Here is a 17,905-nt window from a genome sequence, read left to right on the forward strand (position 1 = left end):
GCCCTCTGCCTAGGGCTGCGCTGCCGTCTTTTGCCTGAGTTAATGCGGCAGCTGCCTCACAGGCCTCCCTGCCCCACAACCTTCTGGCAGCAGCCAGAGCCACTGCTCGGCCCGACCCTCTGGCTCTGTCATTCCCCGCTCAAGACCTTCCCGTGGCTCCTGAGAGGAATGTGGTTCTCTGCAGCCTCTCCTTGCTTGCCATGTCCTGAACCAGACATAGTGAACTTCTCATCCCGGCCTCCGCTCACGCAGCTCCCTCTGTCTGGAACTCCCACTCATCCTGGCTGCCCATCGCTCACTGAGAACTTTCTACACCTTTTCCCCGCACACCTCCTGATCCCCCAGGCAGGACCTACTCTCCCCTGCCTCTGTCTCATTCGCGCCCCACCCTCAGCCTCCCTGCCCTGTCTCTCGTGTCTCTGCTCCCAGGTCTTTCTCCCCCAAGTGAGACACAAGGACCCCCTTGGATGCAAGGTCCCCCTGGCCCCCCAGTGTCCAGCCTGGGGTCCGTAGGGAGCAGGCAGTCAGGAAGAGCTGAGGTGACGTCATGGAGCTGATGTGCGTGAGAACCGAAAGCATGCTGCCCTGGAGGGAAGCTGGCCTGCATGCCTGTTCTAGAGTGAAGTAGCAGAAGCTCTGGAAACACCATATGTCCCTGTTGGAGGTCACTTAGCATGTTGGTGGCAGAGCTGGGACTTGTCCCAGGCTCCTAGGCTCCAGACAAGCGCCCGCCCCCGTACACCGTAGCCCACAGCCTGGCTTCCCACCTGGGGTTTGTGGGCACAGGCCCCGTGCATGGAAAGCCATGCAGATCTGAAATGTGGGTTCAGAAACCACCAGGCAGATGCCTGGTTGGCAGAGTGGGGAAGCAGTCGAGGTCATCCCGGGTCATTAGGGAGGGGTCTGAGCTCTCCCTAGCCTCCTTAGGGAAATTGGGTTGTGACTGTGGCCACAAGGCCGATCTCCTGGTGGGATGTCTGCCTGGCCACCCCTGGCCACAGCATTCCCCAGGGCGTCGTCACCCGCCTGAGGCCAGTCAGGTGGATTTTTGTCCCCCGGCTGGTGGCTGCTTGATTGTGTCACCGGACTCTTTCAGCATGTACATCCCATGGGGCTTCTTCCCTTCCTCCTCAGCCCCCGACCCTGGCTCCTCCTTGGCCTCAGCCCTCTCCTAGCTCTCCCCCAAGCTTCTTGAGTCTCCTTGCTGACCAGCAGTGGCCACTTCTCCAGCTCTGACCCCAGTGCCAACTGTCCCCTCGACGGGGACCCCAGCTACAGCATTCTCACCTGCTCAAAACCAAACGCAGCATCTTCCCATCCTCCCAGACCTGTGCTTCCCTGAGCGTCCCCCATCAGTGGGGCTCCAGCACTGGGGTGCTGCCTTGACCCTTCCCCTGTGTGGCTCCCACATCCCAGTGTGACCGGATCCTGCGTCCGAGCTCTACTCACCTCCCAAACCCAGCCAGCTTGCTCACCCCTGCTGCCCTGCCTTCTTCGAAGGCTGTGGCTGCTAATTGGGATCCCTACCTCTGCGTCATCCCCCTTCCCTCCTGCATCCTGCAGCCCGGGCGCTTTCTCCCCCAAGTTCCTCTGTTATCAGGCACTGTTGCCTTCCTGCCTCCCAAGGCCTCCCACAGTCCAGTTCCTCTCTCCTGGTTCCTCCCCATCTGCCTGCTCTTCTCCCTGTTATGGCACACGTGCCCTTTACTGATTACAACCTTGGTGTGTGTCATCCTCTGCCTTTACTGCCATTTCCCATTCCCCTCCCTTCCTGGAGAACTCTTAGTCATCCATCAAAACCCAGTGCACTTTCCCCTCCTCTCTGAAGCTGTCTCTGACTCTTAGGCAGGTGTGTGTGTCTTCCTCTTGACTCGCGCTCATGCATTTGAAATGGTTCAGCCCTCCACTGCAGGACCAGTCCGTGAGCTCCCGAGAAGGGCAGGGATGTGTTTAAGTCATCCTTGTGTTTCTCACGCCTCACACAGGGCAGGGTGCAGAGGAAACATGCCGCATGGGAGTGCAGAGGGGACGAGACCGTCTCGTGAGGGAGTCGTGCCCAAAGTGTGTACACCATCAGTTCACAAAGTGCCTTCTCACCCCTGGTGCAGAGCGGTGTGCTCAGCCCGCTGCCCGGGAGAGGGCTGCCCAGCGCGTCGTGGTTTGCTGGGTGCTGCACTGCCGTCCCGCCGTGCTCCCTTCTGCAGCTGGTCAGCTTGCAGTTCTGCCAGCTTCTCTCCATGAGGCCTCTCCAGCAGGACAGCCCCGGTTTGTCTGTCAGAAGCGCAGAGACCCCCAGCCTCACTCCCCAGGCCTCTGCATGAGCTGGTTCCTGCTCCAGAACGCCTTTCCCTCCCGCTGCCCAGCCTCGACTCCTGTACTCCCAGGGCACATCACAGAGCGCCTGACTCCTGTGCCCCAGGGCACATCGCAGAGCACCTGACTCCTGTGCGCACATCACAGAGCGCCCGACTCCTGTGCCCCAGGGCACATCACAGAGCGCCCGACTCCTGTGCCCCAGGGCACATCACAGAGCGCCCGACTCCTGTACCCCGGGGCACATCACAGAGCCCCCGACTCCTGTGCCCCGGGGCACATCACAGAGCGCCCGACTCCTGTGCCCCCGGGCACATCACAGAGCGCCCGACTCCTGTGCCCCAGGGCACATCACAGAGCGCCTGGCTCCTGTGCCCCGGGGCACATCACAGAGCACCCACACATTTGGCTGTTGAGTGCAGCAACAAGTCAGCAGACTATTTTAAAGTTTGAGTCAATGGCGGGAATTGGCTTACGTCCCCAAAGTGGCTGTACCTGCCGATGATCCGAACGTACCTACTGTGCCCCGAGCCCATGAGCCCCTTTCGTCCTTGAAGGGCCATGAGAAGTACCCGCAGCTGTGCATGAGGGAGGGGAAGCGAGTGCCACTGCTTGTGACAGCCCCGGGCTCTGGCTCTGCAGCCCCCACTCTTTTCCACAACATGTGGGTGGACAGTGGTGGAGGGTCACTGGCTGGGGCTCAGGGGCGCTGCTCACATCCTTATAGATTCTACTGTTCGTGTGTCCACAGTGCTCTTACCACCGTCTCCTTCAGGGTTCCCAGGGCTGCTGTGGGAACACTTTTGGGATGCTGCCACCTTGGCCCCCATGCCTGGGCACCCTCCATCTCGTCACCTGCTGGAAAGGAAAAACAGACCTTTTCCCCCTTCATGGCAGGCCATGGCCAGGGCACCTGCCTGAGTTCTCTGGTGGTAGGAGCTATACGGCTAAGGGTGGCACTAAACAGCCTGTCCGTCCACCATGGCTTCCTTTAGGGTCCGTGTGGAGGGCAGGGGAGGGTTGCCAGATAAAGTACAGAGTGCCAATTTAAACTGGGATTTCAGATACACTAGTAATTTTTTTATTACAAGTATGACCCATGCAACTTTTGAACATGCTTATACTCAGGAGGTATTGGTTGTCCATCTGAAATTCAGATTGAATGGGGCGTCCTGTATTTTTATTTGCTAAACCTGGCAACCCGAGGGAGAAAAGAAGAACGCCTCCAGCCTCCCGGGCCTTGGAGGAGTAGAAGCTCAGGGGCTGAGTGAGTCTCGACCAGGCCTTCTCTAGTGCAAGACCCCGGGTCTGTGGGGGCAGAAAAACTTGATTGTGGTGGCACCTAGTGGCCAGCCTGGGAAATTTCAGGAATCAAGGGAGAGGAAGGGGGAAGAAACCAGGCCGGGCCGGGTCTCCAGGTAACAAGCCAGCGTGCAGGGGAGCGGGAGCGGGCCAGCCTTACAGAGCACCCACCACAGCTTGAGGGATCTGAGCTGGAGCCCATCACCTCTTTACTGCCCTTGAACACTCTTACGAAAGAAAGTTTTAAGCTGGGCGTGGTGGCTCCCACCTGTAATCCCAGCACTTTGGGAGGCCGAGGTGGGAGGATCACTTGAGCCCAGGAGTTCGAAACCAGCCTGGGCAACATAGTGAAACCCCATCTCTACACAAAATACAGAAATTAGTCAGGTGTGGTAGCACACACCTGTAGTCACAGCTACTCCAGAGCCTGAGCAGGAGGATTGCTTGAGCCCTGGAGTTCAAGGCTACAGTGAGCTGTGATTTGATTACACCACTGCACTCCAGCCTGGGCGGCAGAGTAACACCCTGTCTCAAAAAAAAAAAAAAAAAAAAAAAAAAGAGGGTTTTAGTCTCCCCACTTTATAAATTAGGCCACAACAGGTTCTAAAACCACATGCCTTAGAAAGGACTGGGATTGGGATGCATATCAGAGCTGTTGAATCAACCTGCCCCGTCTCAGTGTTGCCCGGCCCATAGAGCTTTCTGTGGCTCTGCAAATGTTTCGTGGTCCTCCCAACTGTCAGAGACAGAACCACCTCCCATATCACAGAGGTAGCTTTCTGGGGGTTCCCAGTGCCAGGACTGGTCAAGGCCCTGGGGTGGGGAGGGGGTGCTGAAGGGAGGCTGACGTCCATCCTGCTTTCTGAGAAGCATGCCGGGAGCCAATCACAGTCCCAGCTCTGTCTGTCCGTCCATCTGTGTACACAGGGCATGCCTGTTGGTGAACCACATGGCAGTGACTTGGCCTCAAACTGAGAATGAGCGGGTGGGGTTGGACACCCTTCCCTCCTGGGTCTCAGCCCAGGGCCTGCACACAGGTGATGCTTAGCAAAGGTTTGTCAATTGAGGCAGTGAAGGAATGCGTGAGTGGAAAGATCAAGGGCAGCAGTCCTTGTCACCTGCCTCCTGATGTGCCAGAAAGAGCGCTGAGCTTGGCTGAAAGTGGGGGGCTGCATATGGACTCTGCACTGACAGCTGCGTGACCAGGGCAAGTCACTGCCGGGTGACCCAGGACAGTCACTGTCTTGTGAGCTCCAGCCTCCTCATGGAAATGGAAAGGCTTCGCCTAGATGCACTCCAAGGCCCCTTCTAGTTCTGGCTTTCCAGAAAACCAATCCATTCTGGTTTTTGCTTGCGTGTAAACACAAAGCAGGACAATTTCTCTTGGAGCTGTGCCCCATGTCCGTGCCCGGCGAGCTCATCAACCAACCACCCTACAGGTGTTTATTGGGCACCCATTCGGACTTCACTGTGGTCCGGCCTCTAGGAGAGCAGATCAGGAGGAGGCACAGACAAGGAGCTGGCTGGTTGGTAGAAAGGCCTGCGCCTGCCTGGAATCCTGGGGCTGGAAACCAAGGAGGCACTCCCTAAATACTTGTGGAACGAAGGGGCACATAAGCACGCGAGCAGATGAACGTGGAAGGCGTTGGGAGCCAGATACTACAAGGTGTGGGCTCTTGCGGCTGGACCAGCTGGGTGGTGAGTGCTGAGCCAAGGCTATGCACACCCAGGACGACTAGTCCCCTGGGGCCCTGGCAGGGGCCTTTGAACCCTGGAGGAGGGCCCAGGGTTGGTGTCAGAGTAGAAGAGACGGTGCTGTGAGTGTGTGGAGTGGGTGGGAAGGGGACCAGACAGAGTGGGCCAGCCTCTTTGCTGGGTCACACACCCAGCTGGGACCCAGGACCCCAAGAGGCTCTGGGGGATAAACTCTTTCCCCTACATCCAATATGGCATATTGGCCAAAGCAGAGGGGGCAGTGAGGAGGATGAGAGGAGCAGAATTCCCTTGAGGGGCCATCAAGGCTGCCAAGTGGGTACCAGGGCTGATGAGGTGTGAGGTGAGCACTTATTGGAGGGGCTAGAACCACTTTGGGCTTTGCCAGTGGAGTGGCCACCAGGGCATCAGCTCCCTACTCCCTCACACAAGGTAGAAGACCTGGGGCAGGAAGTCTCTTAATCTCTCGAAGCCTCAGCATCCTCACCTGTCAGGTAAGTGCTGGTTGTACCTGGCACTTGGTCATTGAGATGTTCAGTTAGTGAGGTTTGCAAAGAGCCTATTGTGGGGCCTGACACAGGGGAACTCTGGGTAAGTAGAAGCCCACAGTCTTCGGTCACTCGCATCTCCCAGAGAGGACTCCCCCAGGGATGCTGCCTGGGGTTGGCTAGGCTCAGGGTTAGCTGGGGGTTCTAGTCTGGGGCAGCCAGCTGTTGGTGCCCGGCAGGCCTAGATTTGCCCCAGAGAATGTAATCTGGGGGATACAGGGTGGGAGGCAAAGCCTGTGTTTCTGCTGAAGCCGAGGCCGCACCGTGAGAGGCTCTGTGTGCCGCTCCAGGGGCAGATGCTGTTCGCATGTAATTAGGGGATCAAGGGGGAGCCAGACCAGCAGCCAGGTCTGGGCCTGCAGACAAGCATACCACTGTTGTCTGAGAGTTGGCCCCTGTTCGGACACAGTCCAAATCCAGAGGAGCTGAGCCCAGGCCGCTTACCAGTGAGCCTGGGTTCATCAAACGGCTCCTGTGCGTTCACTGGGTGTTAGGCATTGTGCAGGGGACGAGGGCAGAGAGGTAGCTCAGGTGTGGGCCCTGTCCTTTTGAGAATCCCCCATCTAAAAGGAGGAAGACAATGTGTAACAGCTACAATTAATGTGGTGGGTGCTATGAGCAAGGAGGGAGCAGGGGAGTCCCAGGCACAGCCCCAATACAACCTAGGCACTTGTGGAGAGGGTGAAAACAAGGAGGGCTTCCTGGAAGAGGTGACGCAGAAATAGCATCTCAAGTAACTAGCCAGAAGTGGCCATTCAGAGGAGGGCAAGAGCATGTCCCAAGCAGAGGAAAGCACCTTCTCAAAGGCCTCAGGGTGGGAAGGGAGGGCGGGTTGTGCAGGGCGGCCACCAGGCTGCCCCTCGCCAAGGGCTTGAGGAAGGATGAGCAAGCTGGAGAAGCAGGTGGCAGGGGTCAGGGAGGACCTTCAGTGCCATACTGAGAACTTTCAGCCTAACCCTTTGGGCACTGGGTGCCGGGGCATCGAAGAGTTTTTTCGTTTGTTTGTTTTGCTTGTTTTGTTTACAGTAGGAAGACACAGTCAGATTTATGCACTAGAAAGTTCCCTCTGCCACTGGAGAAGGGCAGGTCTTCAAGTCAGACAGACCCGGGTTTCAGTTTCGCCTCTACCTGCCTCCCATGTCCTCATCAGTGACCACGGGCAAATCGCTTCACTTCTCTGAAGAGCTTCTGTTACACGGGGATAAAGCTACTTACCTTGCTGGGTGATGTTGTAAAGGCTTCTCTGTCTCTGCCAGGCCCTAGCTCTGCAGGGTATGTTCCCAGCCCACGGGGGACTCTCCATGGATCTGAGGAGACTGGCAGGGCAGGATCAGAATCGGCACCCTGGAGAAGCTGTCGTTGGAGATGGCCTTGGCGAGACAGTGTGTTGCGGCTCCAGCTCTGTCCGCTGGGTTCAGCCCCCTCACCTTACCTCAGTCACTAACCTCTGTGCGCTCAGTGTTCTCATCTGTTAAGTGGACGTAATAGAGGTTGAGCATCCTTCATCCAAAATGCTTGGGACCAGAAGTGTTTCTAGTGTTGGATTTTTTCACATGTGGGGACATTTGCAGGTACATAATGAAGTATCTTGTGGATGGACCCAAGTCTAAAGATGGAATGCGTTTGTTTTATGTACTTCTTGTACACATAGCCTGAAGGCAATTCTACATGGCATTTCAATAATTTTGTTCATAAAACAAAGTTTGTGTGAAGTACTTACATGTAGAATTCTCCACCTGTGGCTTCGTGTCAATGCCCAAAAAGCTTTGGGTTTTGGAGCCTTTCAGATTCTGGATTTTCGGATTAGGGATGCTCAGCCTGTGCACAGCCCCTCCTGGGCTTTTCGGGGAATCAGTGAGGTAAGGAGTCTGGTTTGTGGCAGGCCTGGCACACAGGCAGCTCCGATGAACACGGGAGGCTGCGCTGTTGCCATCGTCATCTCTCCCACCAGCCCGGACCCTACAGCTGTTCTGCACCCTTCCCCCTTGGCACCACCTCCCCCCGGTTTCCTTTAGCCCCCCTTCAACGTTGGTGGGAGCTCGTGTTTGTTTTTCCCTGCATGGCTCGGACAGCTTGCGGAGTCAGGGTTGGGGAAGGCAGCCGCCGCCTCCCACTGCCACCCCCAAGACTCCAACCTCTTTCTTGGCTCCATAATTTTCTATTGATGAGGCAAAGGGAGGAAAATCCCTTCCTCCCAAGTTGAGGGGGAAGGGCGGAGCAAGGTGATTGTTCTTTTCTCCCTGCTCTGCCGTTCCCAGCTTGCCGTCCCTTCCCATGTATTTAAGGGACATGGATGCAGAAAATGATGTTATTGATGAAGTCGCCATAGCAACGACCCTCAGGAGGCACACATTCCAGCTTTGTTATCCGGCCGTGGCGGCAAGAAAGGCCCCGTTCCTAAGTACAAACACACTGGGCCGCGCTGCCCTGCTTGAGATGCATCCGTGAACTTTGCATTGCAGAGGATGTGATGTACGCGCTGGCTCAGGGCCAGGCAGACCGCGCCGTCGTTTCTCTCCGCGAAAACCCTAGTGGAGTACCCAAGAATGACCAAAGGCCTTGGGGGAAGATAAGCCCCAGTGGGGAAGGGCTGCTGGGGCCTGTCAGAGTCCAGAGGAGATGGCGACCTGGGGGAGGGTCCATCGGGAGGAAGCACCGGGCACTTGGAGAAGAAGACACAGCCCAGGGCACATCTTCCCCCACGCTGTCCCAACCTCCGTCTGCTTGTCTAGAAGGTGGGCATGGTGATGCCCACTCCTCAGGCTTGTGAGGGTCCAAGTGAATGAAAGTATAGTTAGGGCTCAAGTTCATACATCACGTCTTCCAGAAAACTCAGAAGCAGCTCTTAAATGTGTCCAATCCAGCCCTCCTCCCAGTCCCCATCACCACTGCCCTTCCACCGGACTTTGTCCCTTTCAGAGTGATAGCAACAGCCTCTCCACTGTCCTGGCCTGCAGTCCTGGCCCTCCAGGGCCACACAGCCTCCAGAGATCTGAAACACAAGTGTGTCGCTCCCCTACTGACAACTCCCCTGTGGCTTCCTTCTGGCCAGGACAAAGTCCCACAACAGCCTATCTGTGCCCTTAGCCAGCACCTCACTCACCCAGAGACTGGGGCTGCACATTTAGCACACTCCGGGAGGCAGGTGCTACTATTGTCCAGCTCTACATAGGTGGAAACCGAGGTTCGGGGTGAAGGGGTAAAGGGCTGGCCCGGGGTCACGCAGCAAGTGGCAGCCTGAATGTGGACCCGGGATTGTGGCAGCAGAGCTTCTGTCCTCTCCTTGCTCCCTGGCCCATCTTGGGCACCAAGGAGACACTTGGTCTGAGTTTGCAGCATATAATTGGATTTGGATGGTTGGATCAGATTAGATTCGACCTGGCGGGCTGCCTGGCCTGACGGGCATCAGGCCTCTGAAGACCAGGATTTCTGGGAATGACTCTGAAATTCTATCTCACTTCCCATCAAGAAGGGGAGACAGCAGGGCTCTCTGCTGAACTTGCCTCTCCCTGGTTCTCCCCTTATCTAGGTCAAGGGAGCTGTCCTATGGCTCCCAAGAGCAGACGTGACACAAATCAGGGAGCCACAGGAGGATGGAGTTTTTGAGCTGGGACCCTTCCGGCCCTCAGGCTCACAGAAGCCTGCTCTGGGCCTGGGGCTTGGGGTTGAGCCTGAGTGGGCTCGGCCCCTGCTCTGGAAGAGCTCACAGGCTGGCATCAGTGGACACAGCCTGCAGCTGCCGCTGGCTGCATGGGCCTGACTGGCTCAGGGGAGCTGGAGGAGGCCCAGGGGAGTCCTTCCCAGGTCACAGCGGAACGGGTAGAGTCGCAGACCCACAGATTCCTTTCCCATCTGGAGTCCAGGCCCGTCCCTAGAGCAGAAGGGCTTGGAACCAAGCACCTCGCATGCCTCAGGGTTCACCTTTTCCCCTTCAAATCTCGACTTGGCCCTCATGGCCCCGGCCGCCATCCAGAAATACCACCTGCAGAAGGGGATGAGTTGGCATTCCTTCCCGTTAGCTCACTGCCCTCAGACGGCCCCTCTGGGAGGGGGCAAGGAGGGCATGCCACCTGCTCTGTCTCTGAGGTTCGGAGGCACAGAGGATACCACAGGTGCTCCAGCGGGTGGGGCCAGTGCCCCATCCCTGCCCCAGCCTGCCACCTTGGTCCCTGTGTCGCTGTGTTTTGTCTGTCAGGTGAGGAGCTAGAATGGGCCATCCTTAGATCCTGCTAGTGCTGGGGCCTCTTCCTGTCCAGGACGCTGTATTAAGTGAGGAGGAAGGGACTGTTCCACAGTGACCGCGGGACTTCTCAGAGCCTTTAACATGTGCTGCGAATTTCCCACATCAGGCGTCCAAAGCACTGTGTTTCTAGCACACGCAACTAGGGATGCCGCAAGAGCGTTTTCAAAATTCTAGCCTTGCTTCCTAAAATAACAGACAACAGGCTTCATCTGTTCCGAAATAGGGGGCTGTATTTCTCTCTTCTTCCTTCCTTGCTCCCTCCTCTCTCCATTCTCCCCTCTCTTTCCCCACTCATTCTTCCCTTTCCTTCTTTCACCCACTGTTTGCAGATCCCTAACCCTCTGCCAGGCCCTGTGCTGGGTACTTGTGATACTGAAAAGAATAAAGCTTAGGTCTTCCCCATCCGGTTACCCACGGTTGGCAGGAAAGAGTGTGACGGAAGCAACTATTCTGATTTCCAATGAGGCAGAATGAAGCAAGGGCAGATAGGAGTGCTGTCGCAGCAGCCTTGCTCTACCCAGACCCTCCCTGTGCCTCCCTTGATATCGTTATCTTGTTTGAGCTTCCCAGCAACCCTCAGGGGCAAAGATTATTACATCCCCATTTCACAGCTGAGAAAATGGACATCCTGTGCCACAGGGGAGCTGAGGCTCTGTCCTCACCTCAGGGCCTGCCAGTGATGGCTGTGGAAGGTCAAAAGTGGAGCCAGGGTGTGCGCTTCGTGGAGAGGCTGCTCCGAGAGCTTCAGGGGACGCAGCATCTGAACTGGCCTTGGATTTCGCTGGGCTCCTAAGTCTGGAAACAGTGGCCAGTAACAGGCACCGTGTAGTCGCCCACTCTGCACCACATTCCCAGTCCTGTTCCGCCTAGGAAATGTCTGCTCCCTGTCAGCTGTCTGGGTGCCACAGGTGTAGCCGAGCGACCCCAAGGCAGGAGAGCTTAGGCTGGGAGCCCAGTGGCCCAGGTTCCAGCCCTGCTATATGTGCTGGAACACTCATTTCCCGCCTCAGGGGCTCATTTTCTGTCTCTGTAGGATGGATAGACAAGATGGGCTGCAGGCAGGGGTCCAACCCTGACCCTCTGTGGTTCTCCAGCCACGGAGCCTGTCTGCTTGTGGCCTCCAGAAGCCAGTGTTGCCCCCGCGTGGAGGTGAGAGCGATGCAGCTGACAGTCGCTGATGAGCACCTGGGAAGCCGCAGCCAGCCCCCAGGCCAGGCAGTAGCAGCCATCCTTGCAGTGGTTGTAGGGTCATTTTGAAATGTGATAGTGATGCTCCCCCGACCACCCTTCTTGGGGAGGAGGCGCCCTAGAAGCGCTCAGTCTGAGCGGACTCCAGCCTGACTCCAGCCTCACCACGCAGCAGGTGAGCCTGGCTTGCGCGGGCTTGACTGCTGCATCTCAGGGCACCCCGTTCTGGAAAATAGAGTTTTTAATACAAATATATGGGTTGTGCTAACATGTAATACTTTTTTCTTTTTCTTTTTTTTTTTTTTTTTGAGACAGTCTCACTCTGCCGCCCAGGCTGCAGTGCAATGGCACAATCTCAGCTCACTGCAGCCTCTGCCTCCTGAGTTCTAGCAATTCTGCCTCAGCCTCCTGAGTAGCTGGGATTACAGGCGCCCACCACTATACCTGGCTAATTTTTGTATTTTTAGTAGAGATGGGGTTTTACCATGTTGGCCAGGCTAGTCTCGAATTCCTGACCTCAGGTGATCCCCCTGCCTCACCCTCCCAAAGTGCTGGGATTACAGGCGTGAGCCACCACGCCCAGCCCACATGTAATATGTTTTTTGTCTTGTTTTTAAATAAGCTAATGAGTAAATGTACATTTCTCTCTGTGATATCTAGCCAGTCTTGATAGCTGTAACACATAAACATGTCCATCAAAGCGATTTGGCCTCCTTTATAATTGTCAGGAATGTAAAGAGTTCCTGAAGCCAGTCCCACTAACAATCACTGTCCTGTTCCTTGCCCTCCGTTGCGGAGCCAGTGGGGGCTCCCATGCTGGGGGTGCTGGGTGAGAGGCAGCGTGCAGGGGGCCTTTCCTGGGGTGTTGAGTGAAGATGGCTAATCACAGGACCTCAGCTCCACCTCAGGGTCTTTAGGTGGGAGATGAAAGGCTCCACCCTCTTCCCCAAGTTGTTGAGAGGTAAAGTAGAGACCTTTGAGACCAGCTGACTACAGACAGGACCTGGGGCTCACCCTTCCCAGCTCTTCGATTCTGTTACTTACCGTCTTATTGACTGTGGGTTACCGCAGTCCATAGTCATGCTAGATTATATCCCCAAAGTGTCCTTCACCAAGAAAACAACAACAACTTGGCTCAGTGTTAAAGTCTCTAGAGTCTCAAGAAGAAAGATCACTTGATGGCAAGTCCACGATGAGGGAGAAAACTGAATGATCTCTAGAGTTTAATATTCCATTACCCAGGGCTCCGGCATGCATCAGCTCCCCAGTGACAAATGTATGGTTGGTGATGATTAGCAAGGCTTCTTGTAAATTGTGATTCTTTGGCTGGGAAGGGAAATTCAATCTCCCTTTCTTCATCGTCTATAATCCTGAGCCAAACAAGGGCCCGTAGGCTCTTCCCAGCTCAGGAAGAGAGCACAGATCTGCTCACAGCATTGATTGCCTGTTCCGGCCATAGGACAGCCGTAGGATGTCACAAGGGTGGTGGCATGGGGAGACACAGGGAGTAGAAGGCAAGAGCCAGGAGGCTTTGCGGAACTGGTGGAGTTTGAGGGAGTCCTAGGATTTAGTTTATGGAAGATAGGAGAGGGTGTCCGGCCCAGGAGGAAGGAGCAGCAAGGGGAGATGGGGCACCCTTGAGGGCTGCTCAGCAGGCCTTGTGGGATGGCGAACCGTGGAGTGTGTGCAGCTGGGAAGAAGCTGGAACAGCAGGGAGCCATGGAAGCCAAATGAACAGGGAGTGAGGGGGGCTGGACTCAGCCCACCGCTGACGATAGCCATCAGTGATGGTCAGGGAGCCGGCTTGCTGGCCACCACCCACTGGCCAAACCCTGGCCAGGGCAGGAGGCTCCCAGAAGACCTGATGAGGGATTGAACGTGTCTCAGTAGTCTGAGAAGGTTTCTCTACCAAGAGCCGCCTCTCAGGAGGGGCCACCTGGTCCAGCCAGGCCCCAGGGAGGAGCCACACTGTCTCCAGACCTGCAGGAGAGACACCAGCCTCAGGAGCCAGTGCCCCCACAGACAGACCTCATCTCTTATTGCGTGGCATTTCCTGTCTGTAACTGGATTTAATTTGCACAGCTCCTCCATGAGACAGAGGTGATCGTGCCTATTCTAAGATTAGGCTCAGAAAAGCGAAGCAGTTGTCTCCGAGGCCACAGCCAGGAAGGAAGCCAGATTCACACCTACATCTGCCTGACTTTACAACGACCTTTCTAAGAAAGAGACGTGCTATGGCTGGCTGGTCTCAGCTTGCGAGAGCTAACTGTGCACATTTGTTCCCAGCTCTACCCTCGGGGACATCTCCCTGGTACTTTGAAATGAGCCATGGCTAGCGTATTTATCCCACATACATTGGTAAATACTGCAGATCAGCCTCCACCCCCGCTGGCTGTTAAGCGTTGACTGCACGCCACTATCTGTGCGACTCAGGCGCTGATGCTCTTTTGGAATCGAGCCGGCGGAAAGGGTGTTCCCGTGTGAACTAGCAGCTTCTCTGCGGGGCAGCAGCATGACAGCGCTTTCCGTTGTTCACTCGTTGCTTAGTTAGACTCTGCGTCATTCCAGCAATTGGATTGATTAGTGAGCAACTCGAGGTGAGGAAATATGAGTCACAAAATCAGGTGAAGCCAGGAGTCACGGTGCTGGGCACAACGCAGACTTCCTCGTTTCCGTTTGTTTGACTTTTAACTTCAGACGTTTTTATCTTTATTACAACTAGCAGGGCGTTTGTGTTTTTAAATCTATTCTGTGTTGCTGCATACCAGTATTTAAAGTGGATGGGGTCAGGATTGAGCCAGTCCTCCTCTGGAACAAGAGGCCAGTGTGTCCCAGGGGAAGGAGGTCGCCTTGTGCATGTTCGCCGTCCGCAGCCTTCACTGCCGCTTCCCGAGCCGGCTTCGCTGCTGCCTGAGCTTCCTGCGGGTGGAGGTGGAAGGCAGGTCACAGAGCCGGTGGGGTGGCAAACAGAGGCTCTTCCCTTTCATCTGCCTTGGCCTCTTGATGGACTTGTGACCTACAACCTCTCACTTGACCGCTGACCTCATAAATTCTGGAAACGCCTCACAAATCACCAGGAAGATAAACATCAACTGAGGTCAACGGAAGGGGGTATGAGCCACTGCAGGCAGACAGAGAGGGGAGATCCAGTCTGCTGGGCGGGTGGGGGTACCCTAGAACCATGGGTGGCTCAGGAGAGGGGAGCAAATCACCCTGACACAAAAGTAGTTCCTCAGACCACGCCCCGCAATCTGACCTAGAGCAAGAGCTTGGTCTCTGTGGGTCACGAGGTACCATTTACAGTGCAACCCACAGAGCAAAGCCTGAATCTAGACCCAGGCACCGTGCTCTTGCTTTCTTCCTAAGGGATATCCATGTAGATGGCTGCTGCACACACGCATACGTGTGTGTGCACACGTGCGTGTGTGTGCATGATACATGCAATGACAGCCCCTTTGATTGTTACATATCATTGGCTATCCCCTTTCAGCCTGAAATGTTCTCTATCGCTCTCTGCCTGGTCCGCAACCCGTCTCTTGTCTGTCTCTCTTCCCAGAGGGTATGAACTGCATGAACAAAGACCATGGCTGTGCCCACATCTGCCGGGAGACGCCCAAAGGTGGGGTGGCCTGCGACTGCAGGCCCGGCTTTGACCTTGCCCAAAACCAGAAGGACTGCACACGTAGGTAGATGGAGACAAATGGGTCAAACATCCCATGCGTCTCCTGCCATTGCTTTCTGGAGGGTCTGTCCAGTCTGCTGGACTTTGGCCAGGGAGGGTCCCCAGCCCCATGGGGTGGAGAGAAGGGCAGGGCCTGCGGAAGGGGTCTGACAGGGCATGAGGGACAAGGGTTGTGAACTCCAGCCTTGGGGTTTTCCGCACCAAGCATGACACCACCAGTGTAACTCCAGGAGCTGGGCTGGATCTTGTGGCAACCCCTGAGCCTAAGCTCTGCAGCAGGCATGGTGGGGCCGTGGCACAGAGGTCTACGGGACCAGGTTTCTCGATGGGCCTGGGAAGCCCCTGGTATGAGTAGTACAAAGAAGGAAAAGAGTGTGGTTCTGAAGTGGCACCATTCTGGGCTGTGCTGACCATTTTTCCGGGACCGAAGATCAGAACTCTGCACACCTATAGTCCCAGCTTCTTGGGAGGCAGAAGCCGGAGGATCACTCTAGCCCGACTTTGAGTCCGGCTTGGACAACATAGCAAGACCACATGTCTAAAATAAAATTTAAAGATCAGAACTCACAATCTGACCCCTGCAAGGCTGCCTGCCGATGGTGATACTCTGGGAGATGTGGGCTGAATGAGGCCTCTGGCCAAAGACACCATTTCAGGATCTGCTTAGTGGTCTGCCTACAGGGCCCACGTGTAGTCCAGCCTCTTAATGGGGTCACCCCATCCCCCAGTAGGAGTAGGAGCCAGGAAACCAAGCAGAACAGTGGCTGAACTCAGAAGCTTGGGAGCCAGTGCATCCTGCCCACAGCTGCATGGGGAGATGGTGGGATGGGCCTCTCCTCGTGGAAGATGAGGGCACCAGGGATAGCCAAAGTGATGTCATATTTGTCCTTTTTTACAAAGAGCCAAAAGAGACTGCTGGGAGCACTTTCCATCTCTGGCCAGAGACAAGTGCCTTATTTCAAGCCCACTTTCTAATGCAGAAAAATGTTAGGGAGAAGTGTCCAGTTCCAACTCCCAACAGAGAAGGTGGTCCTCACCCTAGGCGGCCCTGCTGTCATAAAGAAAATGACCGTTCTTCCACCCATCATTCTGTGGAGAGGACAGCTGGCCCTTGTTGGTCCATTGTCCACAGTCACTGATCCTCTTAGTTGTCATCAGCTCTCCTGTGGGTGCCTTGCCACACTCTTCCCAACTCATGGTCTCCTAGAACAGTCACCAAGACCCTGAGGACCCACGTATTCCAGATGTGATTCATCCATTCTCCAAAGTGGAGGTGCTTCCTTCTGTCCCAGGTATGGTCCCAGAGGCAGACCACCTTTCTCTGTGTTCCTGGCTCTTTCCTGTGGGATGGCCAAGATAAGCCTGTATACTGTCACCCGGGGCAGGACCAAAAGGGGCAGTCTCAACTGGAAGTGCCAGCCTCCAGCCCCAGGGCTCCAGCCAGGCCCCCTCTCCACACCAGATGGATTCCTTTAGCTGCAGAGAAGTCTTCTGCCCATGGCCACCTCAGAACAGAAGATGCTGACTCCAGCTTTCCCAGTCCCCCTGTTGTGTGATCTGAGTTTCCTCACGAGAAAGGCCAAGGTCAAAAATGCATGGAGTCAGCAGGCTTGTGGATAGCCCTGGCCAGAAGGACAGTGCATTCCCTTAGGCAGAAGACAGGCCGACAGCCCAGTGCCAGGGAGAGGCTGCAGGCGGCCTGGCCGGGGCCAGCTTGCTCCCTGACCCCATAGTACAAGCACTACAAGGAGGAGTTTGCTCAGAGAGCATCTTCTGAGCGCCAGCCTGGTGTGAGAGGTCAGGGACTAGGCAGGGCCCTGTGAGCAGCTAGGACGCCCCCCACAACCCTAATCCCAGCTGCCCCCGCCAGGGAAGGGCTCAGCCCTTGCCTGGAATATGTGCTGGCTTGAGAAACAGCAGTCCCACCCTCTCCGTGGGCGGCTGAATATCACCAAGGTATGGAGAGCCTGATGTGACTTCCGGGACCTGAGGCCTCCCGTGAAGGGCCTGCACAGGCGGCTGCCCAGCCAGCCCAGCTTTGGCTGCTTCTGTGAGGTTCGTGAGGCAAGGCTGGTGTAAAGTTAGCTCTGAGGCATTCGCTCTAGTCCTTGAAGTCACTTGCATTCCAGGAAATTCCAGATCTCAAGCTGGGTTGGGGGCTGAGGCCTGGCTTAACCAACCAGCCTCTGTGGCTCAAGAGGACTGCAGGGCTCTGAACCAAGCTGTCATCCATCCAGAGCCCAGGACCCACTCCAGGGCCAGGGCCAGAGGACGTTTTCTCCATCCTTCTGTCCGTCTCACCAGAGCTTGAGCTCAGACATCTCTGTGTATAAGCCATAGACTCTCCAGTACTCGAAGGCTTGACCCTCGGGGGTCTGTGAGATGCACAGATGACTATGTGGAGGGAACAAGGGCCCCGGAGCCTGCATCCCCCTCGAGTTGCTCAGACAGGCCTCCGTCCTCATTAGAGTCACTTAATCTCCTGGGTCCTAGAAAGGTACACGATGTCCAGCCCAAAGTGGGCTCCACCTGTATCTCTCCCCATCGCCTGAGATCTGCGCGGAGCTGCAGCCTCCCGGAATCGCTGGCTTCCCTGGGTTCCTTCCTGGCCATTGAGACAAGCCGTTGAGAGATGAAAGTTGAGCCCTCATCCAGGGTGTCAGCTCCACCCCGGAGAAGAGTCACTCCTGAGAAGAAGGGGCTGGAGGGCTTTGTGCTTGAAGCCCAGTTGTGTTTCTGGAAGCATTTTTCAGGTCCCTGAAATTTCCCCCCAGAAGTCAGCTCCCTCCTCTGGATGGTCCTCAGCTCCCTATGGAAGAAGGAGCAGCCACTTAGAGCCTCTGGTTACAGAGGACAGCATCTGAGGCACTGAGCAGACACCTGTCCCCATATCAAGCCATTTTCTTGACATCCTCC

General features: G+C 55.9%; 1 protein-coding gene across 3 annotated transcripts in view; it reads left to right on the forward strand.

Moving 5' to 3' along the window:
- The window catches only part of SCUBE1 (signal peptide, CUB domain and EGF like domain containing 1), a 143,347-nt gene that overhangs the window by 68,604 nt on the left and 56,838 nt on the right, over positions 1–17,905 (forward strand). For all 3 annotated transcript variants that reach the window (XM_073006635.1, XM_073006636.1, XM_073006637.1), the window contains one exon: positions 14,864–14,989. In XM_073006635.1, coding sequence (XP_072862736.1) covers positions 14,864–14,989 — 126 coding nt within the window. The remainder of the gene's footprint in view (positions 1–14,863; positions 14,990–17,905) is intronic.

Source organism: Chlorocebus sabaeus, chromosome 19 (genome assembly GCF_047675955.1).
Source record: "Chlorocebus sabaeus isolate Y175 chromosome 19, mChlSab1.0.hap1, whole genome shotgun sequence".
Classification (NCBI taxonomy): Eukaryota; Metazoa; Chordata; class Mammalia; order Primates; family Cercopithecidae; genus Chlorocebus; species Chlorocebus sabaeus.